Here is a 15489-nt window from a genome sequence, read left to right as displayed (position 1 = left end):
TGCCTCACAAGCCAAGAGAAAAGAGGATTTCAAGGAGGGATGGCCGGTGGTGTCAAATGTTGCTGAGATGCTGAGTAAGATGAAGATAGGGAAGGCATCACTGGAATTATAGAAAGGAGGTCATGGGGGATCTTACAAGCGTAGACTCTGGAAATATGGGGCTGGACTCTGGTTTGGGGTGGATTCAGTGGAGGAAGAGAGATGTTGACTACTCTTTTGAGATGTTTTCTTGTAAAAAGGAGCAGCGAAATGGAGAGGTAACTGGAGGATGATGCAAAGGGTCAAGGGAGGGGTCTGTTAAGAAGGAAGAAAATACAGCATATTTGCATACTGGAGGACAGACCAACAATGCATGGTGTGTGTAATGGCAAAAACAAAGTCTTTGAGAAAGCTGGACAGGATGAGACCCAGTGAGGCAGGCATTTGAAAGTGGGCAGTCCATCTGCTGTTTCAAAGGAGAGGCCGCTCCACATGGTGAACGGATTTGGAGTTGTAAAGATGAAAGAGTCTCTGTCTGATTACTTTTATTTTCTCAATGAAGTGTGAGCAGAGAGTGAGGGGTGTGGGAGGCTAGGAAGTCAGCCTCCTGGGAAGAAGAGGAATAAGCGGTGAACTGACACAGTAGGAAGGTAGGAGGAGGGTCTGCCAGGATGGAGTGTCTGGCTGGTCCCCAGGGTCATTAATTTAAAGTTGGACTGGTCAGCATCTTTGCACGATTTTTTCTAGTCACATGGAGCAGCGTGGGCACAGGTTAGGAATGGGTGGAAAGCTGGTATTTTGATGGTACCAGGGTAGGTATAGGGACACAATGCAGGGAGAGAGAGGGGCAAGGAAGCTAAGGGCCCTTGCAGAGAGAGTGAATCTAAGCTGGGTCAAGAAAGGAATTAGGGCCCAAAGAAAATGATGGAGACATCAGAGTAGGAGACTGCAGGTTTGGGGTCCAAGGAATACTATATTGGGGCAACAGAGGATGTGACCTGGAAAGGTGGGAGGTGGTGACCAGAAGGTGGGCTTTGAAGGCAGTGCAGCTCACTAGTCATGGCTTTGAAGGCAGTGCAGTTGATTCACTGGACATGGATGGAACAGAGGGCTTGCTGGAGGGGGATAGAGGAAAACACTTCTATAGATGAGATGGTCAAGGAATGTGAGGCTGGGGTCTTGGATGGGTCATGCCTGGGAGATTGGACGGGGTGGAGATGAAGGCAGTGAGCTGGACTTCTTAAGTTAGTGATCAGGAGATGTTCCCTGGCAACCCCACTAGTGAATTACAGAGCTGGAATCCTAAGGCAGGCCAGGGTCCCCAGCACTTGCCCGTAATCACTATACTACACTGAAATCTGCATCTTGGTGATGCAAATTTATCCATTCTTAACATGAAGGCACCTACAGGACCAGCCTGCCTGGCTGAATAATGCACAGCAATGAGTTTATAATGTACTTTCCACATGCTGGGTATATGCTCTGTTGGTTGGACCACTCCAGCGGATCTGAGCAACTCCAGTCGGAACAGGGCACACCACTCACATCAGCTCTTGAAATCCACGCCTCTGAACTGAATTTGACCAGAACCTGTTGACTTTAGGGACAGGGCTGCCTCAGAGATCTGGGGTCTGTGTAGCAATGGCAGTAAGGGGACTTGATGTGGCTGCTGGCTTCCTGACATACTGGCTGCATGCTGCATCTCCCTTGAAATGCACTGGTGTCCCTGGCTACTTACAGAAGCACCAGAGTGAATCCCTCTGCAAATTGAAGCTTTCTTTTACAAAGTGAATCATCATCTGATTAAGTGGAGATTTTCATATTTTACTTTTTTGTTAGACTGGTGTCTAAGTAGAGTTGAAAATCCTGGAAATGGCCAATTATTCAAATTTATGTTCATTCCACAAGTATTCATGGAGCCCCTCCCTCCCATGTGCCAAGCCCAGTGCCAGGCACGGGGAGATGGAGCAGAGAACAGGAGAGAGAGGCTCCCGGGTATTGGGAGGGTCAGGCCCTGCAGTTCCACTCAGCATGGGCAGTTTTGTCTTTTCTTTTCCCTCCTTGGCCCGGGCTGTCCCTGCAGCTTTTCTGGCAGGTCCTGGTGTGAGCAGCTCACCACGAGGCGTTCAGAATTCAGAACACTTGGCAGCAAGGGGGTGAGATCGTGGCCATTTGGAAAGGATTAGGGAGAAGTCACGCGGAGTGCGATTTGAGGCTTATGTTTATCTCAACTGTAACTTTCCAGAAAGCTGGGACACCCCATTCCAATAAAAGCTTTCCCAAGTATTTTTAGAGGCATTGTGATGGTGCTCGGCTGAGTGGATGAGGTGGTTTTCTGGATTTGTGGAACTGCATTTAGTTACTTATAAAACTTCTGTTCAATTTATGAGCCAACATCTGGCTTCTAAGGGGTGCGCCATGGGCTAGTGATGAAGAAGGTAGAGCTATTGAACTGAGAGGCAGAATTCAGCAGGGCTTCCTTGTGGCCGGAAGCTGCAGGACGGCCAGGGCCAGATGGGCCATCTGGGCTGGTGGGAGAGCTGGGACCAGAAGCCTGGCTTCATTGTTCAGAACTGAACTTTTCCCACCACTCCTGGGGCACTGGGGCTGAGGCTCAGAATCATCTGGTTTGGTTTCACTCCAGTAATTCTGCCGGGCCCCAGGCAGGGTAGGACAAGGACCCGGCTGACTCAGAGAGCCACGGAGACAGCACTGTCCGCCAGGGGAGCCCCAGGCAGAGTGAGCTGGCTGTCTGCTACACACCCGCCAGCCACTGAGAGATCGTTAAACCAGTGGCCAGTGCACTGCCAGTCCCTCTGGCTCCGCCAGGCATGAAGGGAAAGGCAGGTGCTGCGAGGTTCCTGGAGCAGCCTGCGCCCAGCTTTTTCCACTTTCTTTTTATTACTTCCAGCAGTCCAAGGTTTTCAGTTACTCACGCTCATTTATTCATTCCATCCATTCAACATACGTTGATTAATCGCCGCCTTTGTGCCAAGCATTCTGCTCCATGATTTGCAGAAACTACCTCTTTGCTTTTTAATTATCTCCATCTCCAGACACAGGGCCCACTTCATAGTAGTCATTCTTTGCATGGCTGCTGCCATATGGCTGTTACTGTCACTAACTAGCAGTGACAAGCACTTCTAAGATAGGGCTCCTGACCCGGAGGAAGGAGAAAGGACACCTACTGGGTTCTGGGTCCTGTGCCAGACTTTACTATACCTTACCCCACTGAACAGAGGCTGGCATTATTGCCAGGGAAACTGGCATAGAAACAGATAGTTAGACCACGTGTCTTGGGGCAGTAAGAGGGGCTCCAAGAAGGTCTCGCTCTCGTGGTCTCATCTGAGCTGCAACTTGAAAACCAAGTTCATTTGGTGAAAAGATGGAAAGAAAGAGAAGACCATCCAGGTGGAGAAAACAGTATGAGCAACAGCCTGGAGCCTGAACGCACCTGGAGTTCAGGGGTGGGGCTGTGCAGGAGGGGGGGTGACTGGCCAGAAGTTGAGAGTGGCTAGAGTCGGGGGTGCACTGGTGGGTCCTTGGTATCATGCATTCCCTCAATGTCTGAGCAGGTTTGCCTCTAAGACATGCCCTTGGATAGTCCTGACCTGGCCATGTCCCCAGACTTTCCTGGCTGGTGTGCTAAAGTGCAGACCTCCGGGTTATTTGCTTTTCTGTTCCCACCTCTCCTTGGCCACTGCTGCTGTCCTAAGTACAAGGCTGAGGGCCCTCCGGTCATGAGATTCTTTCTCTGGGCAGGAGCTTGGTGCAATGGGCCCCGAACATTCCCATCAACACAGCTGCTGGAGTTGTAGTGAGCTCTGCACGGAGTACCATGCTCATCCACACTCTCTTGCCTGCCTGCGGCCTCCCTCAGAAAGGATGCATGGTGGTGTGGGATGGAAAGCCCGCAGCTCTCAGCTCAGCGTAGCCACTGGGGCTACAAGGAGCATGGCAGAATCAAATCCGAATCCCTAAACTGTGCCTGAGCCCTTGCTGACACAGCCTCACACTCACCTCCTCTGCCCCCACTACCCAGCAGACCCTAGACTGGGCTGGGACTCGTCTCCCTCTGTGGCTGTGTGTGGCTCAAGGGCAACAGAGAGGTTGTTGTGCAGTCAGGGCTCCTGAATCTTCTATCCTGCCACTGATTTCTTTGCTGTGTAACCCTAGGCAAGTTGCTTAACCTCTCTGAGCTGTCTCATCGTCTGTGAAATGGGAATACAGCATTCTCTTTGTTGTTCTGGGGTTTGGGGAAAGATTCCTGAGTAAACACAGGTAAAAACACTGTAAACGGGCAAACATAACACGTGTGTATGGGGGGGACCGTGGTGATAATCAGAGATCAGAGATGCTTCAGTTACCCTTTGGCTCCCCAGAACAAAGGCCCTGACTCCTGGCAGGGTGGAGTCTGGAGAGGGAACGTGCTGGTAGGCTCTGCAGCCTTGCCTCTCCTGCCCTAGACCTGGGGATGCTGTCTCCACCAATCGGGGGAGCTGAGGAGCCTCAGGATGAAAGGAGTAGCAGCAGCCTCGCTCCCCCCACAACAGGGTGATGCCATCATGCCATCCTACAATTGCCTCTCCCCACAGTCCCAACACCAGACCCGCCTCAGAGAAGCGTGGGGAGGCCAGGTCTCAGCTCCATGTCTCAGCTTAGCCAGGTCTCAGCTCCACATCTCAGCTTAGCCAGGCCTAACCCCAGGCTCTGCCAAGAGGCCCTGGCCCACCAAACCCAGAGGGTGGGCGGCGGGGGATAGAGGGTGGCTTTCCAGGGCTCTGCTCGAGGGGTGAGGACCAGAGACACAGCAGGGGACACCGGTCTAAACCACCACTCGGTCGCTCGTTCAGTTATTCACCAATCGTCTTTAAAAAGATCAAACAGCACACACACAAGGCATTAAAAATTCCAGTTGAAGACCCAAAGAAAATGCATTTAAAGAGCTCCCTCCCAGGTCAGTTATGTAACAGTATCAGACAGCAATGCGCCCCCGAGATAGCGGCCCATGAGAGGGTGGTAGATGCCACAGGGCAGGGGTGGTAAGACCCAGAGGGCTGGACGCAGAACGGTGGGTCAGGGCTGAGCTCAGCTTCCCTTTGTGCAGGGGGGCAGTGCAGGGCTCGCCCATGAGGCTCACCCTGTTCTAAGGGGCTGATGCTTTCTGAGGGCTTGCCAGGCACTGCACACACAGATTAGCTCCTTCTTCCCTTGTGGGCGCCCATGGGCAGGGAGCATTGCTATCCTTACTTTTCAGAGGAGGAAACTGAGGTGAGAAGAGGCATGCCCTCTCACTAGGAGCGCATGGCTTGGAAGTGGTAGAACTGGGTCCGGGACCCAGGCTGCAGAGTTGGTGTGATTAGTCTGCACTGAGGGTACCAGAGGATGTGAGCGAGCCACCTTCCCAGATATGAGAGCATCAGAGCTGGAGGGGACCCAGGTGACCCCGGCACTCCCTACTTTTAGGAATGAAGACACTGCGGCCCCGCCTGGTGACCGGTCCTGCTCACAGCCATGCAGCCAGTGAGGGGCAGAGCAGGTCTAGGTTGCAGTCCCTGACTCACTGCTGCTTCTTTATACCCACACTGTGTCCAATGCACTCTGGGAACCAAGAATATGGGCATCTCTGGGAGCTAGTGAGGAATGCAGAGTCTCAGGGTCCACCCAGACCTCCTGAAACCGACACCCGCACTATGATCAGAGCTAGTAATTTGGATACTGTCTTGATGGAGAAGCACGGCTCTGCGCTGCCCCGCCTTCTTGGTCGGCAGTATCTGTTACTGGGAAAATAATACTGTTGTGTCCAGACACTGTAAGACTTCAGCTACTGTCTTCTTTCTGTAATAGGTGGCTTGCTGTTTTTTTATTGACAAAAAGGTATAAATGCTTGGGGAAAGTTCTAGAGGATTTTTACAGTGTTATCCAGCTGGAATATTCTAGAGATAGGTATCTGCTCCATGTGGCACAGTTCTGGGCCAGTCCAGGCTGGGGTCCTTGGGCACAGTCAGGATCAAAGGGACGCACCCTCTCCGTCAGCTGGCTTGCCCAGAAGTGGTGGCAGACATCCCTGGGAACGCAGGGGACAGGAAGGAAGAGGCTCCAGGTATTCCCTCTCTGTCTTTGATGGCTGGGAAGCTGTTCCTGTTTTCCTTCCTGCCCTTCTCCACTCACCCAAATTCCCCAAAGGAAGTGGCCCTCAGTAAAGCAAGGGAGGCTGAAGATGCTGAAGCCACTGCCCTGGTCAGGAGTCAGCTCAGTCCCAGGGTCTGAGTGCAATCCTGGAGAAAACCAAGTGGACCTGTGACTGTTTCCATGGAGCAATTCGCTGGGTAACTGTCTAGTCTCTTCTAGGCTCTGTAGAGGTTGGAGGTTGTAGGCTCAGCTCAGGAGAGATCAGACAGTCCTTCACTCCAAAGGGACCGGCCCCAAGAGCCATGAGGAATGGCAGTGTCTCCTGACTATCAATTTCACTGCTGGGAATTCAACCCAAGGAGATATTGCATGAAGAAAAGGCCATCTGCATAAAGATAATCACTGTGATATTACTCAAAATAGCTCCCCACACTGAGAACCACACGCAGACACCCAGCAATGGGGGTAGTAAATTATAGCACATCATTTAGAGAGAATATTAGGCACTCATTAAAATTAGTATGTGGTGCTTCCCTGGTGGTCCAGTGGTTAAGAATCCATCTTACAATGCAAGGGATACCGGTTCGATCTCTGGTCTGGGAAGATCCCACATATTGCAGAGCAACTAAGCCCCTGCACCACAACTTCTGAGCCTGTGCTCTAGAGCCCACAGCCTGCAACTACTGAAGCCCACGCACCTACAGCCTGCGCTCCACAATAAGAGAGATGCCACCACAATGAGGAACCAGCAAACCACAACGAAGAGTAGCCCCCACTTGCTGCAACTAGAGAAAGTCCACGTGAAGCAACAAAGACACACGTAGCTAAAAAATAAATAAATAAAATGAGTGTGTGAAACACATGTGGAAGGATGGAAACAACACTGATGACATTATAAAATGTTAGACCAAAAGCAGCTCAGCACTTGTCAATCAGTTTCCTTTCATTTTCTTACAAAAGAAAGTACTACAAGGGACCTTGCAAAAATGAAAACAGTTATATGAGGGCAGAGTATTATGAGTTATCATAATTATTGACCATTTACAATGTGCTGGGTCCAGTGCTAGTTGCTGAGGAAGGAGCAATGAATTAGAATGCATTTTCCTCGCTGTCCATGCAGAGTTCCAAATCTAACGATGAATTTCCACCCCCCCCCCCCCAAATGTCCTTCAAAGTTGTCACAGCATCATCTTCCAATTAAAAAAAAAAAAAAAAACGGATGAGAGAAATAAGCAAAGAAAGGTGCTCCTCTCCTTCTGGGTAATATATTTTACTCCTAGCATCAGAGCCAGCTCCAGCTGGATTACATACATGTCAGAAGAAAACCAAGTGTAAATGTGGTAGTGACATTTCGGTCTTATAATGTCTTAGTTTCCTTTGAAACAAAAACACTTTAAAAACTCCATATTAAAAAGGAAGAAAAAAGTTAGAACTTGTTACTAATCTTGCAGTTGAATAATTAAGTATGCCTAATTCTGAAAGTAGCAAGCTAAATTATGCAGTGCCAAAAGTGACATCTCTTATACCTACACCATCCCGGCTAGAGCGGCATGGTTTTAGCTTTATAGCTAAAATACACTGCCAGAAAACCTAATAAAAGGAAGCAAAAATATTTCTGTTTATATCAAGCTGCCATTTGAGAGAGACTTTTAAATATGTTCTTCCCTATGTGTAAATCTGACAGCAGTTGCATAATTAAAACCCCAGTGGAGAGTTTCCTTTTAATCTTTTCAAAGTAAACCAATAAAACATCCTTTAAGATATGAAATGACAGATTAATACTCTTTGTATGTTTGAATATCATTCACCTAGGGACTACCTCCAAGAATACTGTTTAGTGCTAAAAGAACACCAGTTATTGTCTTTATCTTCAGGAGTTCAAGTCATCATGGGAGATGCAGATAACAACATGCCAAAGGCGATACATGCATGGTTGTGAATTCTGCTTGCTTAGAATTTTGTTAAATGGAGGAATGAATAACTGGATGCATTTACATTAAAACAAACTTGATTTCATCTCCTTGGGAATATGTCACAGAGCATAAATGGGAGAAATAATTGCCCAGGATTTCAGTTCAGTGTAAGCAATCAATATGAATAATTTAGACCACAAAGTGGATTTTTATTTTACTTGAGCTATTCAGACTGAATTTCTATTCAGCCTCAACTACCATTGAACAATCACTGGCAAATCTTCCCACTGGGTCTGTGTTGTGTGGACACATATGTGTCTCACAATTGCAGATTACCTAGCTCCAGATATGGGCCTTGTTCAAGCCAAATGTCAGGACAAATATTCCACCTCATCAGGACGTTTCATCTAACCTGAGTATACACAGCCACACCTGAATTTTTCTTCTATCTCTCCCTCTAACTGGAGGCCCATTCCTGCCCCTTCTTTCCCTCCTCTACACACACACACACACACACACACACACACACACTAGTGCAAAAGAAGGCAGAGAGCAAGTGGCTACTGTTCTTGGACCAGAGTTTACCCAAATGTCTCCTACTTGCTAACATTCCTGTCTCTGACCTTCTTGGTACTGGCTCTTGTCTTTCCAGCTGTCTAAGACTTGCCAGATGCTTCTTTCTAGCCTGTCTGAACTCTAAGATGTGTTTGATCCTTCAAGTTCTCTCTGGACCTAATTGTTGGCCTGACCAACAAACCAGTCTGTCTGCTCAGCCCTGCTGCGGTGTCAGACACACACACACATTAAATACTTCAGCCTCAAACAAGAATGTGCCCACCAATTATATGAATGAAACTGGCAGAATAAACACAGCACAACTTGGATTCTGGACCCCAGCTGAACACACAATTAACTGTGACCCGAGACACATCCCTTAACACTCTGAGCCACATGGGACTGGACCAAAGGACTCCTCCTTGTTCCAATCATCATTAGTGAGGCTAGCCAAGATGTAGTGCCTGTGAACACTGCAATTCAGCTGCCCTTGTTGGAATATGCTTCAACCCTTGCCTTGTAGAATAAGCTTTAACCTTTCAAAATTCAGCACTCAGGGCCTGATATACACATTATATCACAATATACCATATGTATGGGATAAATGATGGCAGAGTTTTCTACACTAAGGTCTAGACAAATCTGTTAGCTGGGTCTACACAATACAAGAAAACGTCCACATTGTTGCATGGAGCATACACACTGTGATATTCAAATAAAACTGAGTGCATGCTAATTTTCCTCTTCATTGGGTGACATGGTAGATATCGAATCCTGACAGCCCATTTTGGACTCAGATTTGGCTCCCTGAGCTGCTGAATCCATAAAAGCACCAGTAGTGATAATCATTGTCTCTGAAGACTCAGGGCATTTAAGGGAAAGGAACTATATAAACAGAAGTGAAACTGACGTATGTAGGTCTTTACTTAAATTTCATCCAAGTACATTTTTGCAAAAGAAGACTGAAATAAAAATCATGCTACTTCAGGATTCAGCAGAACTTATCTAACTGCCTGAAACCATGACAGCAGATGGGTCACTGGCAGAGACCCTGCTACCTATGCGGCTCTCTTGGCACCTCTGCAAAGGGGCTAGTTGAATGCTGAGCTGTCCACCAGCTGATTCTGGTCCCTAAATGCAGCTCTTATCCAAGATGAATGTCTCCCTGCAGCAGATTTTGGAAACAAAGTGCTGGGTCATTTGTAACATAGCCACAAGCTTCAACATAGTCCTCCTACAAGGCTTGCCTACATTCCCAAACACAAATCAAGAAAGAGAACATAGTTTTTTTCTGCTTGACTAAAAAACAGCCAATCCTGCCAGTAGATTAAAGGCTCAGGCTTGGAACAATTTGCCAACATGTTGACTTGATTTTGTGCATAGAGCTGAAAAGAAGCTGTAGAAGCCATGGCTGGGCAGTGAATAAAGGCAGTGAATGAAGAATAAAGAAGGGAGCTCACCAGAAAGGCACAGGGACCACAGGTCACTGGAATGAGGCCCCATCTAGACGGACTCATGGCCTGTAGGGGAAGGGGACACTGCTGTCACCTTTTCCCTTAACCAGTGGGTCTCATTAGGAAGCCAAAGTCAGAGCACACCGCTGGGACAGAAATGCTGTGACTGTCCAATATGTGCACAGGTGTGCCTCTAGGTGAAAGCAAATGGGTGTGTTTAAAAGAGGAAGAACATAAATCAATAATGAGCTATGAACACATGATGTCATCAGGACTAAGCATCTTTAGCACTTTTAAAGCACTTAAAAAAAACTAGTTGCTATAGCAACTTGATGCAGTTCTTAAAAGGGGATTTTTTTAAGGGGGTCATTTTATATCTTCAATCACCATAACAACATGATATAGCTTTTACAGGGTATTTTAATCCAATTTGTTTGTGCTTTGGACTTGGGCCATATTTGCCTTTTCTATTTTAAGTCATCAGATCAAACATGACACATGAAAATTCATTGAAAAGAAGTCCTTTCGTAGACTGTACATATACGCTCAGAGAGCCACCTCTAGTTGCTCATGCTCTGCACATGGATGCAGTCTTTCTGCCTTCCAGCAGCCATCTGCAATGGCTTACACTGGGCAGTTAGTCCATACCCCATCTCTAAGCTGGTGTACCACTCCAGGCCAGAATTCACCCAGAGAAGGTTGCCAAGAAATCCTTCACCTTTCAGTCCTGTGACTCCAGTCCCCTCTGCCAAACCTACCACCAGCAGATAGTGCTTTGGGGTGACTGGAAGCAAGAGCAGCCAAACGCTTTTTTTCACCCTAGGACTCAAAGGAGGAGTGGATGAGACACAGAGTCATGCCAAAGTAACAATCTTGTATTTATTCTGCACTCTATACAGTAATGGGAGGAGATCTGTTGCACATGACACCCGGAAATGGGGGGATGCACAAAGTGGGTAAGAGAAGAAGAGAGACAGAGACAGGGTGGACTGGGGAGCAGTGGTGGCTCCTGAATCTCTATAGAAGAAGCTCAGAGGAGGGTAAAAGAAGTGGGGGGAAGGGCTACAAGGAACATTTACACAGCATTTCCTGTACTGTTACAAAACCGTGAGCTGTTTTTACTGCAAATAAGAGGAAGGGATGATGGACTGTATAGAGAAGCTAACCCCTGCATACAAGCTACCCCTTGGTGCCAATATTTATTGGAAAAGATAACAAGGTTACAAAGAAAAGAGGTCAAGAAATTGGAGGGAAATTGCAGGGTGGGTAGTAAGGGCAGAAAACCAGAATAAGAGCAGCTGAAGTCCTATTCTCCAAGTCTAATGGGTTTTTGCTTTGGGAAGGGATGGTACAGACAGTAGGGAAAAGGTGGAAGGAGACCTGGGGATTAGTCTGAAAAATGGTCACCTTTTCCAAGGTAAAGGGTCTAGAGGACTCAGGGAAAACGCATGGGAAAAGAAAGAAGAAGAGAGGGAAAAGAGACAAAAACGCTAGGAGAGAGAAAGGGCTTTCCAGATTACCTGGATGAGGAAACCGAGGACCGGGGGCCGTGAGAAATAAGAAGGAAGCCCCAGGCCCCCCATACATACTCTCCCCTGTCCTTTTCAGAAGCGAACACTGAGACACAAGAGGTTAGGTCACGGAGTTGGCAAGCGCTGGAGCGCGGGCGGCCCCCGGTCTGCCCAGTACCCGGGTGAGGGTTCTCCCCGTTTGGCCTCTCGGCCGGGCAGTCACCGCTGGGTAAGCGCCAGTGATGGGCCTTTCAGGCCACCTCCCGCGCCGAAAGCCAGTAAAGAGGAACACGAAGCAGGAAGAGAAGGACTGGCGGGGAGGAGAGGGCGCGATGAAAGTAAGCACTCGGGCATTAGAAGGGAAGAGGGAGCCGAGGGACGCGGCTCGAGCCCCGGAGCAGTGGAAAGGGCAGCAGGTGAAAGACGCGCAGAGGAAAGTGGCGCGCCGGGCGCGTAGCTCACCTATGGTCGACACCACTGTGCCCACGAAGTAGAAGGCGCCGGGGAAGTCCCAGCGCGGGCGCAGCGCATCGGCTCGGACGCCGGCTGCCAGCGCGGCCTCGTAGTGCCGGAGGAAGGCGCGCAGCTCCGGCTCGGCCACGCCGTGCGCCGCGCTGAAGTTGCGCAGCGTGGCGCCCCAGCGCGCCCGTGCCTCCGCCTCGCCCGGACTCTCGAGTGCGGAGAAGACGGTGGCGCCCGCCACCAGGTAGAGGCCGATGAGCGCCGCCAGCAGTACGAAGCGGCCCGTGTCCTCGTTGAGGTGTGAGCGGCGGCAGCAGCAGCAACAGCAGGAGGGGCGCGGCAGGCGGCGGCGGCAGCGGCGGGGCGGGGGCCGGGGGCTGCGGGAGGACATGGTCCGGAGCTCAGCCCCGGGGCCGGGGCGGCGCTCGGGGCCCGGGCCGCGACATCCCCCCCGCGGGAGCAGAAACGTGAGGATGGTGACCAGGGGACTGGGGCCGCCGCGGAGCAGCCCGGACGGCAGGGCGCCTTCGCCTCCTCCTCGGCGCTCAGGCCGCACACGGGTCCCGCGGCCCTTCGGGCGCCAGAGCTGGGGCGCTCCTCTCCGCGCCCCGACGCCTGGCCGGCTCCCGCGGCTCCTCACCCACCGCCCTTGGGCGCGGGGGTCTCAAGGTAGGCCCCTGCCGCCTTGTGGCCGGAGTCCGCGGGGCCCCGGGCCTCATACTCCCCTCCAATCAGGCCGCGGACTGCGGGCGGGGCGGGCTGTAGAGCCCGGGCGCCTAGGGCTGGGACAGGGCAGCAGGGCTCGGAGAGAGACCCCGGGGGCGTCCCATGAGGCGTTCCTGCCAAGCGGCTCCCAGACGCAGGCTCCGTGGGCAGTCCAGCTCCCGCCCCCGGGCTTGAGCTGGCGGCGTCGGCTTCGGAGCCTTGGAACCGAGCAGAGTCCGGGGAAGCGCTCCCTTTCCAGCTCCAGCCGGAGAGCCGCCCGCCAGGGAGAGGCGGAGTCACCGGCGCCCGGGGCGGGGTGTTGGGGGGTGGGGAGTAAGGACGGGAGAGAAGGGGTGGGGAGCTGGGCTCCTGCGACGCCTTCCCGGTCGTTCCGGTGACACCAATGCGGGACACCGAAGCAGGTGTCCGGGCTGCGGTGCAGCTACCACCCCGCCGGGGAACACCGTCCAGTCCCTCCCTGCGCTTCAGCCCCGGAATCCCTCCCTTATGTCCAGGCGGCAGCCAAACTTTGCTCAACTTGACGTGGCCCTGCGGTCTCAGGTGCTGGAGGCCGAGAGACGCTAGTTCCCCAACACCCGGTTCTCGGGCTCCAGTCCGAAGTTTAAGTTCCCTTTCGCTCGCTTCTTCTTCCTGGATCCATCCGCGGCGCCCGGTCTCGGAGAGTTCCTTCGGGGGAAAGGATCCTACTTAGGCGCGGGGGTGGGGTCACTGGGCTCCGGGCGGCGGGAGAACGAGGGCGTCTCCTCCCCCTGCCGACCGAGCGGGCGGCCGGCGTCAGCACCGCGGACAGCGCATCGGTGCGGCAGCCGCGGGGCGGGCGGCGCTCGGGCTGCGGGGACCCGCGGCACGGGCCCAGCCGGTCACCCTGATGCGCTACGCTCCCCAAACCCTCTCTTTCCCTTTCTGCCTCCCGTGTGTCCCCTCGACCCCTAAGGCAGGTGCGGTCGCTGAAGCAGAGTGCTGGCAGGGCGGGGACGCTGCGGAATAGAGACGGGGGAGGAGTCAAGCGCGAGTAGGGGACCAAGGTGCCTCGGGAGGAGGGAGCGTTCAGGCCCACCTGGGGTCTCCATTCGTCACCCCTACCCTCTGATCCTTCGACACAGGGTGGTGGGGGACCCAGGTTAAGATCCTGGAGGCGGCAGGGTGGGTAGAGATGTAGGGAGAGCTCCCTAACCGGCTCCCCCAGGCCAGCAGTGGGAAGGCTGTGTTCTTGAGCCCTGAGGGGGAGGGTGTGTGTCGGGGGCCGGATATCTTCCGCCCTCTCCGCCCCGCCGCAACAGGGGAACACCACGCGAGGCTCGGCCCTACCGCGGGAGCTTCTTCGCCCAGACGCAGGCCGGCTTTGCCTGGATCTCTTAAGTTCTGTGTCGAGGAATGCCCTTGGAACAGACAGAAAACTGTCCTCTTCTGGCAGCCAGCCCCTACTCCGTCCGTCCCCCTTCCACAGGAGAGGGGGACCCTGAATAATGATGAGATGATGCAGATGACAGAAAATGAAGATAATGATGTGGACTGTGCTTAGATACCCTAGATGGGTGAACTGTGAGGAAATCCAAAACCAGCCCCCCACCCCAAATCTCAGGCTGTCTGATCTCCACAATAGAAAATATTCAAGCTAAGTTCCACCCAAAGTAGTGGCATCGTCAGTCCCCTAAGTGTCAGGGAACTCAAAGTGATCCTTGAGCAAGCCTCCACCATTCACTGAGCATTTCATAGCCTGGAAACGCTTCTGACCCATGCCCTGACAGGAAGACTGGAGGCTGGGGGGGGGAAGGGAAGGGGGGGGGAGGACAACAGAGCTGTCCAGAAGCTGAAAGGCATTGGACTTGCGATACTGCTTTTCCCAAACCAGGACACATCAGAGACTTGGCTCTTCCTAGAAATTCTACTCCAGTTTATAGATGGAGCCAACTGTACTCTCGTTTGTGTTAGGGAAGGGAGAAATGGTAGAGGCTCCACCACTAACAGAGTCAGAAGCAGCCTTACTGGTCCTGGATGGCATGTGGTTAGTTTTACAGTCTTCTCAGAAACGGTCAGGGGAACCTTTGAGTGAGGGGAGAGCATCTCATCCACTGAGAATATAGAGCCCTCTCTTTTTCTGAAGCACAGTGGGAGCCTTATGTAAACACAAATCATTGCCATTGCAGACTATTGTTATTATTGACAAAATACACTTCAATAATTCTCTCCAAGCCTTTGCCTCTCCCTGGGCTCACTACTGGTGTCATCACCCTAGCCTGTTCCTCCATGCCTATAATATCCTTGTCTCTACAAGCTCCTGCAGGTAGGGAGGACAGCCCAGCCATGGGCCTCCAGGGCTGGATTCCACTTGACTGGTCAGCTCTGACAGAAGGCCTAGAACTGTCATTCCAGGAGTTGGCCCTAGAGTCTCCTGATGAAGCTGAAGGGCATTGCCAGATCTCTCGGCGGTTTTCTCCGCCCAGACTCCCAGGGCAGGAACAGAGCGCTTTGCTGCAGTGTTCTGTGCCTCTGGACTTTCTCCTTACCCATTTGGCAGAGGGCCTGCCTTGTCCTCCAGCTTGTTATTCTAGCTTGATTAGTAGCAAACCCCTGGCATTGATCTCAGCTCTGAATGACCTAATCGATTTATATAATAGGGAAATGATCACTTCCCTGAACATAGACTTGGGTCCTTTGGGGAACCAGTGCCATGATGAATGCTGCCTTTGCCCACTGAATCAATGTAAGTCACCAGCTTCCAGCTGGCTATCCACAAAGCTTTAACCTCAACCTTGA

At 51.6% G+C, this 15489-nt stretch overlaps 1 protein-coding gene across 1 annotated transcript in view; it reads right to left on the bottom strand.

Annotated features, from left to right (window-relative positions):
- The window catches only part of KCNK12 (potassium two pore domain channel subfamily K member 12), a 52716-nt gene extending 39730 nt beyond the window's left edge, over window positions 1–12986 (bottom strand). Inside the window, exon 1 of the mRNA XM_065929316.1 lies at window positions 12007–12986. Within this exon, the coding sequence (XP_065785388.1) occupies window positions 12007–12397 (391 nt within the window). The 5' untranslated portion in view covers window positions 12398–12986. The remainder of the gene's footprint in view (window positions 1–12006) is intronic.
- Window positions 12987–15489: the final 2503 nt, after the last annotated feature.

Source organism: Muntiacus reevesi, chromosome 3, assembly GCF_963930625.1.
Source record: "Muntiacus reevesi chromosome 3, mMunRee1.1, whole genome shotgun sequence".
In the NCBI taxonomy this organism is placed as follows: Eukaryota; Metazoa; Chordata; class Mammalia; order Artiodactyla; family Cervidae; genus Muntiacus; species Muntiacus reevesi.
Note: the sequence above shows the minus strand (reverse complement) of the source record. Positions and strands in the feature narration are given on the sequence as shown.